The sequence below is a fragment of the Haemorhous mexicanus genome, chromosome 2 (assembly GCF_027477595.1).
Source record: "Haemorhous mexicanus isolate bHaeMex1 chromosome 2, bHaeMex1.pri, whole genome shotgun sequence".
NCBI classification, from domain to species: Eukaryota; Metazoa; Chordata; class Aves; order Passeriformes; family Fringillidae; genus Haemorhous; species Haemorhous mexicanus.
Genome location: NC_082342.1, coordinates 15,645,864 through 15,655,382, shown reverse-complemented (window position 1 = coordinate 15,655,382; position 9,519 = coordinate 15,645,864). Strand labels below are relative to the sequence as shown.

Sequence of the window (9,519 nt, the reverse complement as noted above, 5' to 3'; positions counted from 1 at the left end):
TGAGGAAAACCCATTGAGCTCCAGGATCCCTCTCTGGGAGCCCTTCATGTCTGTGTACTGCACGCTGCCCTTCCTGGGGCTGCTACAGGTCAGAACCTGCCCCGTCATGGGGCAGAAAGGCCACCTGCTAAACACAGGAACCTGCAGGTCTTGGCGCAGGGGGAAGGGCACGCTCGGCTCTACCACAGCCGGAAGGAACTGACTCAAGAGCAGATGAAGAGAGCCAGGAGCCCTCCCTGCTGCCCACACCAGGGCAGAAATGCTCCCAGGCTCTTGGTCAGAACCCATTTCCCCCAGTTCAGCTCTGGCTCAATTGGATTGGTTTTGCTGTGGACCTCTGGAGCAGAAAGGATGCTCAGGCATTCCCGCAGGAGAGCTCAGCTCCTCTAGGACTCAACAGGCTCTTCCTTTTGTTGATTGCTGGTGACACAGATCCATGCCTTTAGTAACTGACAAAACATTACCATCCCCAGCCTTGGGGAGGACACATTGCCCCTGCTTCACATGCGGCCAGGTGGAGTTTTGGGACGAGTGGAAATGCTCACATGGCTTGTCCTAGGAGAAAAATGAAGCAGGTTCCAGGCTCAGCTGCCAGGCAGACAACTGTTGCCATGGTACAGAATGAGTCAGTACAGCACATTCCCAGTGTAAGGTTTCCCCAGGTGCTCTTGAAATACTGCCTTCACCACATGTCACCTGTCTTCAACCCCTCCTCACCTCAGCCGACACCCAGAGCAGAAGGGAGCCTTTATGCAGGCAGGTTGTTCCTCTCAACACCTTGGTAAAAGTGTGAGTGTTGCACAAGCTGCAATACAGCCCAGGAAATCGTATCAGTTTCATCAAATCTAAACGTGCAGTTGGTGGGAAAAGAGCAAAAGGACACCAATGCCTTGTCTCAGACCAGGTACTCTCAGGATCTAGAGGGGGAAGGGACAGAGTTTGGAGTAGGCTGTGGCTGGAGAGGTTGTTCCTGTTCCTTTTGCAGGCTGTAAGCAGGAACGCAAGTGGTCACACTGAAACTTCCTGAGCAGAGGTCACTGCTCGTGACATACGAGCACGTGATAAATGTCAACACCCCTCAGGGGTGCAGCTTCCACTTGGTGCTCTGGGCCTGAAATACAGTGGGTAAATATCCCACAGAAAAGCCTGTTTCCTCAAATTCCTGGGTTTTTTTTTTCATGAAATTGGAGAATGGTTCGGTTTGGAAGGGACCTCAAAGCTCATCCAGTTCCAACTCCCTGCCACGGGCAGGGACACCTTCCAGTAGACCAGGTTGCTGAAAAATCCATCCAGCCTGGCCTTGGGCACATCCAGGGATAAGGCAGCAGCAGCTTCTCTGAGCAACCTGGGCCAGGGCCTCCCCACCCTCACAGCCAAGAATTTCTTCCCAATAGCCCATCTAACCCTGCCCTCTGGCAGTGTGAAGCCATTCCCCCTTGTCCTGTCACTCCAGGCCTTAGTCAAGTCTCTCCTTTTTGCTCCTCTCCCTTGCTGCAGACATGACACAAGCCAATGATCAAACAACAGCAGGATGTTTTCTGCCAGCAGCCACAGTCAGAATCACAGGCACAGCTCTCATCTGAAGGCTGGTACACAGGAGAACAAGTAACACAGGCAAAATTTTTACTATTATTAAAATAGAAATTTTACAGTTGTTCTGCTCACTGCAACAGTCTCCAAACAGTATCTGCAGGCAAACACACACACACTGCAGCCCACGCAAACTACAGCAGAGGCAGGAAATGCCCCATCTCACCAAAACACCACCCTACCCACACTTCCCACAGGGCTGAACCCAGTCCCAGACATGCAAGGAACCATCACTCGCTGCTGACAACAAAGTTCTGGGTTTCTGCAGATGCCATGTGTGCACAGTGACCACGGGAGGGTCCCTGCTGCCACCTGCTCCACCAAATGTGTGGCCTTTGTGAACGAAGATGGGCTCTGCTTCCCTGCCAGAGCTGTCCCAGCTCTGTGTGTCATACACATGCACGGTGCCATCAAAACCTTGGATAAAAGGGAAATAAAAGGATAAAGAAGGAATAGAGCATGCAGAAAGTAACTGCTTTGGTCTAGTCCAGCTGGCCTCAGGATCACCTCCCAGCAGGAACATGGGAAAATGACCCAGACTAGAAACCTGTGAGAAGAGAGCAGCTCTGCCTCTGTGGAGAGTGTCTCAAAGAAACAGCTGCTGCAGAGAGCCCAGACCAGATCCCCAAAGTTTATGGACTCATGGGTGTGAACATGCAAGGCTCTGGTCAAGAGGCTGCCTTGCTGCCCAGCTGGCACTATCAATGCTGTAGCTTGCAGACAGGCTGTGACTAGCACTATCACACAGTGCTTGTGGTCAGCCTGGGGCCTCTGATCTCACAGAAGGGCAGCAGGCATCTTCCAGAACCTACCCAGACCCCTTCCGGAGCTGTTGGAAAGAGGCAGCTGCAGAGGACAATTAGCTGGCATCTCTGCTGGCTCCAGAGGCAGCACTGAAAAGCCACCATGTCACTGGGGGATTTTAGGTGGAGTGAACTGGGCCTTCACAAAAATATAAATCAAAAAAGCACCCAGAAAAGGAAATCTCTGCCCTAAGTACCTACCTGAAATGGCAAGGTAGCCTTCCAGAGCAGGAGCCCAGGAGACACACAGGAACTCTGCACCTGAGCCGGCAGAGGGGACTCTGGCCTTTGCCAAAGCCAAGAACTCAGAGGTTTTCCTGAGGTCTGTCAGGGCTAGGAGCCCCCTGCTTGACAGGCGAGCCACAGGCTGGGAGCTCGGCTCCGAGTCCTGAGCTGCATGTCTGGTACCCATGCACCACTGCTCGCTGCACGGCGCCAAGGGCACTGGCACGGCCTCCACGAGACTCTGCGGCTGTCGGATGTCAGCCAGGCACAGCCGGCCTGTGGCACAGCACAGAAGCAGGAGGTTGCAGTCCAGGAAGGCAAGGCTGCTGAGTTCCTCGCTGCCTCGGGAAGCTGCAAAAGAGAGGCAGGTCTCAGGTCCAATGAGGAGCACTTTCAGGATTTCTGTGCTGCAGTATTGCCTGAGAAAGAAATCAGGATGTATGCGCAGGAGTAATGTGTCCAGCTCCAGGGCCCCCAGCATCAGAAAGAGTGGAGCTGCTGGAATGAGTACAGAGGAGGCCATGGAGAGGCTCTGAGGGCTACAGCCCCTCTGTCCTGGTGACAGAGCTTGGAGTGTTCAGCCTGGAGAAGAGAGGGAGCCCCTGCCAGTGCCTAACAAAGCTCCAAGAGAACTGGAGAGGGACTTTGGACAAGTGCCTGGAGTGACAGGACATGGGGGTATGGCTTCCCACTGACAGGGGGCAGGGTTAAATGGGATATTGGGCAGAAATTCTTGTCTGTGAGGGTGGTGAGGCCCTGACAAGGCTGTCCAGAGAAGCTGTGGCTGCCTCATGCCTGCAAGTTGGTCGGGGCTTGGAGTTACCTCATCTAGTGGAAGATGTCTCTGCTCATGGCAGGGAGTTGGAATGAGATGAGTTTTAAATGTCTCTTCCAAGCTAAACCACTCCAAGATTCTGTGGGTCCCTCTGGCACAGGGACAGTGACAAAAAGACCTTCCTTTTCCTCAGTGCTGTGATACTGCCACTGGACACACACATCCCCTCTTCCCTCCCTAGCAATGAGCTCTGTGGGGACTGAGTCTCACTGCATAGGTGAAGGCAGAGTCCCCAGATCACAAAGGAAACCAGACCTGCACCCACCACCTGTTGTAAGCAGGCTGTCACCTCCTTTGTTTGGAACAGCACCCCTCTGTGAACCCAGTTCTCCAGTGAAACTATCTGCAGGTAGTGCCCAGATTTGGAGCAGAAATATGAGAAATCAGTGTAATGTGAGTGGTAAGCAGCTGGAGATGGACCTGACCATTGTCACCTCTTTCCTCAAGACAATATACTTGTGGCAAATATCTTTATAACCACTTGCACATGTCCAAAAGTTCCTGCTCAGTGAAATGTTTGCTACTCAAGCAATTAGCATTGCTTTACCCAAACTCCACCTTTCCAAAAATAAGACATTAGGCTTGCCTTGAATACCTGCTGTGTAGACATTTTTCCTTGATTCGACCTCTGTAATTTGGACTCTGTCAAGTCTTGAACCATGAAGGACCCATGGGGCTCTGGCTGAAATGGTGGCAATTTTAGCCCAGGACTGCCCAGAGCCATTTTCTGTTGCTATGGTGCTTACGGATTTAATAACATCTATTAGGAAGAGAAAGAAACAGATGTAAAACACGTTGAGAACCAAGTAATCCATCCAATTAAGCTGCTTCACAACAATACCTCACAAAGGTAAAACTGATCTACAAAACCAATAAGAAATCTAATTATGCCTAACTCCTTCTTCAGGGTAAAACCCCTTTCCAACTCATCCAGCAAGGACTGACAAAATGCTGAGCAAACTGAATGAAAATTTGTGACTCGAGATGTTTATGTTCAATGAAGAAGTTTTCTCCTTCTTTTGCACTTCCTTTCTGGTGGTTTACAAGTATTTCCCAGTAGCAGCCTCTCTGTTTTTGACAGAAGGTGGATCATGGTCCATCCCAAAAGGCAATGGATGGAGCGACATTTCTAACCATTGGAGTTACTAAGGGGACAGTGTGCCAACTACATGCAGTACAAGGCTACCGTGATAGGCCTAAATATACGAATTCTCTGATGAGGTTTGTGCTGTTAACTCCAAACCACCAAAACTGGTGTAGATCCTCGTCTTGTACCCTTCTCCAGCCTGTGCCACACAATTGTTGTCACTCAGGACAGGGAAGTGGCACTCCTCTCCTCATTTTTGACACACAGGAAGAAGGGGAAGCTAGAGACGTGAGATGCAACAACAATTGCATTGGGAAACTACTTGAGCTCAGAAACCCTTACCAGAGTCCTCTGCTGACACCTGCCAGACCTGGAGGGAGCTGTCGGGTGGGCCACTTGTTACCAGCAAGCTGAGGAAACAGAAGAATCTCACAGAAGAGTCTCCTCAGGAGCAGAGAACAGCCTTGTTTTCCCCAGCCTGGGACAAACTGGTCTGCTGCTCCTGTAAGCAGGAACTCCTTTGGAGCAAAAGGGTGGCTGGAAGGACCATAATCCCAGAACTCCTCATGCAGGGATGCTCCACACAGCCTATGCAAACACAGTCCCAGGCAACAGCATTTATGAGGATATTTCATGAGGATCTGATGAGTAATGGCTGAGGGAGCTGGGGGTGGGTGCACAGCCTGAAGAAAAGAAGGGTCAGGGGGTATTTTTTTGCTCTCTACAACTTCCTGCCAGGTGGGAACTTGGGTGCTCCCAAGGAACAAGGGACAGGACAAGAGGAAATGGCCTCAAGTTGCACCAGGGGATGTTTAGGTTGGATATTGGGAAAATTCCTTCCCTGAAAGTGTTGTCCAGCCCTGGCACAGGCTGCCCAGGGCAGGAGTGGAGTTGCCATCCCTCGAGAGATTTAGAAGTTGTGTGTGGCACTTGGGGACATGTGTTAGTGGTGGGCTTGGCAGTGATAGGGGAATGCTTAGAACCAATGGTCTCAGAGGGCTTTCCCCACCTAAATGATTCTGTGATTTAATTATTACATTTTCCAGAAGGACTAGACTGAGAATGATCCAGACAGCCCCAAAGTAGTCAATGAGGACTTGTGTAGGAAGAAGCACTGAACAAGAGATCAGCTAGCAGTATTTGTTTGGTCTAAATCCAGAGCAGGATAAAAGCTCCTGAACCTGCACACACAGGGTCTTGCAGAGCAGTGGCACCAGCCACCAGTGTCCTACTACTATGCTGCAGAGCAGCTCCAAGCAGTGTCAAATGCCAAAGGTAGGGAAGGTAGAGCAGGAAATCTCTACAGGCCCCTGCTGCTCAGAAGTGGGGTAGGAAGCAGCAACATCAGCAGTTCTTGGTATGTAACTGGCCCAGACTCACACTGTTGCCAGAGCTGGCAGGATTGACTGGCTGGGTTGGGAAGCAGGCATGGAAAAGGAGTTTGCTCTCAGTGGATAAGTCTGTTCTCCATTTCCAATACACACTGGGAAGGACCTGGTGGCCATACCTGGTGTCCGGCACATATTTCAGGCTGTACACTGGGCGCTCTGAAAATCCACCACATTCTACCTTGAAATCTCTCTCTGGACACAGGCCCTAGAAATCAAAGGCAAAGCCATTTCTTCACACAATGGTGCTCAACTTGTGCTCAGTTATCACAAAAAATGACAGAGACACGAGGCAACCTCTAGCTTGGTATAGCTCTTCCCTGTCCACTGCTGCCTTTTTCAACAGGAGATATAGGACTGAAGGATCCCAAAATAGTCAGAGAGAACAGAAGCCTGGAGAAAGCTGCTGCCTAGAGCTCTGCCTGTGTTTGCTGCCATCTGTGCACATCTGGCTCAGGAGCTTTCTACTTACCCAGTGACCAAACAGCACCTTCTACTCTAGTGTGGAGGTCACCCACCCAAGGGCCAACCTTGGTGCTCTGCAGGGTGGTCCCCCAGACCTGAGCTGCTCAGCAAGCCCCTTCTTCACTTGGCTTGCTGTTCTCATCTGTTCTCTTTCCCCATGAAATGCTTTCATTCACATACCTGGAGATGAAGCGTCCACAACCCAAGCTGTCTGCAGAGCAGCTGCAGGATAACATGACTGGACAACAAACAGGTAACTTATGTGCTTTTCCTTTCAACCAAGGCTGCTCAATCCCTGGCCACGCCCTTGTCACAGCAACAGCTCATGAAGACCACCAAGCCCTGGCTTGGTCTCTGAAAATATCAGGCCAAGGAGGTCAGAGAGGTCTGGGGCTGCCCTGGCTGCAACACTCACCTGTGTCTCCTTTGTCAGCAGTGTTGGTGGTGGGATCAGCTGCAGGATCTCGTTCCCATCAGACTGTCCATACCCGGCTACACAGACACCTTGGTGGGGTGGGCATGAAGAGCCAGGAACACGGTGAGGGCTGCCCCCCTGCCCAGCCCACCCTCCCTGAGACAAACCCGAGTTACCGCACAGTCCATGGACCGCCAAGCCCTGAGCTGGAGCCCAGGCTGAACCCGGAGCAGCTCCAGCCACTCAGCCCCACTTCTGGGGTCCTGGCCCTGCACCCTGGCCTCCCTTCCGGGACCCCAGACTGGCCCAAACCCAGGGCCTCCTTTCCCCCTTCTCCCGCCACACGGGTCCCGGCCCGGACCCTGGACCTCCTCCTTTCCTCCGGCTAGCCACCGGCACCCCTCCCCGCCAGACTCCAGCCTGGCCCCTCTCCTCCCCTCAGCACTCGCCGCCTCGCACTCACGGTTCCCGCGGGCCCATTCGATGAGGCGGGTTGGCGCCTGGAGCTCGAAGGTGTGCAGGTCGCGGTACCTGCGGGGAGAGGGCCGGTGTGAGGCCGGCGGTGCCCGGCTCGGTGCCGGGCGCCGGGGCTCCGGGGGTCCCTCACAGTCGCAGCGACTGCAGCAGCCACTCGTCCGCCGCCTCCATGGCAACGCCCGCCCGCCGGGCGCGCTGATGACGTCACGTGCCACCGCGCGGCAGTGACGTCACGGAGGCTGAGGGCAGCGTGTGGCGGCGAGCAGCCCCGGAGGCGGAGCGGGCTGGGACGGCGGGGACTCAAAGCGACCCCAACTCCATTCCCCTGCCATGGGAACGGACACCTCCCTCTGGACCATGTTGCTCCAAGCCCTGTCCAGCCTGGCCTTGAACACTTCAGGGATGGGGCAGCCACAGCTTCTCTGGGCAACCTGTGCCAGGGCCTCACCACTCTCACAGCCAAGAATTTCTTCCCAATATCCCATCTAACCCTGTCCCCTGACAGTGGAAAGTGTGAAAAATGCGTATTTTATGATTGGCTTTTCGAAAATATTACAATGAATATTACATGTTTTATGTCAGAAAGTCATGCTGTATTATTTCTCTTTAAGTAGTGTGTTTAAAATAGAGTTTTAGGTTATAACATAATGTTAAAATAGAAAGTGTGCTATGTAGGATACTTTTTTTTCTAATGAAAGGACTCGCAGTGAGATAGCAGCCACAGGACACCTAAATCTTTCAGAGAAAGAGAATTTATTGCCCCATTATCAGAAGAAACGAACTTCTTCCTGCCTCGCTCAGCCCTGTGACACCGTCAGGATTAATAGGAAGAAGTTGACACTGACCAGACAGAATCCTGTGTTTGAATGGAAATTATGCAACATGTATGAGGTGTATGAATATGGAACAGGCTGTTGTTTTTAAGGGTTAATCCTCTGTTAACCGTGTGTCCTTTTTCGGGCTTATTTTGCCCGGAAAAAGGTACCCGGACGTCTGTAACTCTTTGTTTTTATTGTCTCGTATTGTCCTAATCACAATTGTCCAAAATTTTTATTACTCTAATTATATTGTTATTTTTATAACCATTTTATTACTATTAAACTTTTTAAATTTTAAAAAGAAGCGATTGGTGTTTTTCACACCTTGAAGCATCTCCATGGCTTTCCTGGGCTTGCCACACCAGCTGCCTGTCCTCATGTTTGGGGTCCCAGAGCTGGATGTGTTACTCCTAAGCATAAAACCTGCTTTGCCCCTTGTTCTGTTGCTCCAGGCTCTTGCCAAGCCTCTGTCCTTTTGTTCCTCTTCCTTTTGGTCTGTTTTCTTTTGCAGACATGACACAAGCCTATAATCAAACAACTGCAGGATGTTCTCTGTCAGCAGCCACAGCCAGAAACACAGGTACGGTCACATCTCTCATTTGCCAGATCATATCCAGCTTTCCATCCAGTAGAATCTTCAGTGCTTAATGTTTGAAATTCCTTGCCCCTTCCATAGCAGGAGTTTGGAAGGAGACAAACTTTAAGGTCCCTTTCAACCCAAGCCATTTGATAGTTCTGTGTGGCAATGGCATCTTTCAAAAAACAAGCATTAGGTACCTTCAACTGAGTGCAGATGAGTCACATGTTCTCTGACGTAAATATGTAAAATTACAAGAAAATAGTACTGAAAGGGGCTCTAAGGTTTCCCTGGAACCTTCTCATCTCCAGGCTGAACACTCCAAATTCCCTCAGCTTTTACTCGCAGCAGAGGTGCTCCATCCCTCTAATCATCTCTATGACCACCTCTACATTTACCCCATCAGGTCCATGTCCTTCCTGTGCTGGGACCCCAGAGCTGGATGAAGCTCTGCAGGTGAATCTCACCTGAGTGGTGTAGAGGGGCTGAATATTTTCCTTCCTTACTGCCCACAGGGCTTTGGCCACATTTCCATATTCTTTCAGTTAAGCTTAAAACCCATTTGACCTGCAAAAAATGCATAAAACCATAAGAGGATAAGAGAGAGTTTATCCTTCACACACTATTTTAAAGTTGGTTTTTTTCAACATTTGTTTACATTTTTCAGTCACTGATAGAGTGGAAATCAAAGGAATGCTGCTTGGGATCCCTCCCAAGGGAACAGAGAGGTGAAATGTCACCATGGGTTGATAATTGAAGAATGATTGATTTGATCTATAAATTGTTACCTGCCCAAAACAGTTATTCTGCAGTGCCATGGGGCCTCTCCCTGCCTGAGC

The 9,519-nt window shown here is 50.9% G+C and overlaps 1 protein-coding gene across 2 annotated transcripts; it reads right to left on the bottom strand.

The window, feature by feature from the left end:
- Positions 1 to 1,606: 1,606 nt before the first annotated feature.
- On the bottom strand, positions 1,607 to 7,511 carry WDR73 (WD repeat domain 73). 2 transcript variants are annotated; one of them, XM_059873512.1, is made up of 8 exons: positions 7,416 to 7,511; positions 7,272 to 7,339; positions 6,809 to 6,897; positions 6,048 to 6,136; positions 4,883 to 4,950; positions 4,040 to 4,213; positions 2,595 to 2,969; positions 1,607 to 2,007 (listed from the first exon to the last, which is right to left on the bottom strand). In XM_059873512.1, the coding sequence occupies exons 1-8, from the start codon at positions 7,454 to 7,456 to the stop codon at positions 1,769 to 1,771; spliced, it is 1,143 nt and encodes a 380-aa protein (XP_059729495.1). In that variant the 5' UTR covers positions 7,457 to 7,511; the 3' UTR covers positions 1,607 to 1,768. The 2 variants fall into 2 exon arrangements, with proteins under 2 accessions (XP_059729495.1, XP_059729505.1); XM_059873522.1 differs by having other exon boundaries at positions 4,049 to 4,213.
- Between the last annotated feature and the right edge of the window lie 2,008 nt (positions 7,512 to 9,519).

What these genes read in the sequence shown, in the direction of transcription:
- WDR73 (XM_059873512.1), bottom strand. Translation starts at nt 7,456, where the DNA reads ATGGAGGCGGCGGACGAGTGGCTGCTGCAGTCGCTGCGACT. An exon ending in CTGCTGCAGTCGCTGCGACT is followed by an intron (nt 7,340 to 7,415) that starts GTGAGGGACCCC and finishes CTCTCCCCGCAG; the next exon opens with GTACCGCGACCTGCACACCT. An exon ending in GGTGTCAGCAGAGGACTCTG is followed by an intron (nt 4,214 to 4,882) that starts GTAAGGGTTTCT and finishes TCTTCCTAATAG; the next exon opens with ATGTTATTAAATCCGTAAGC.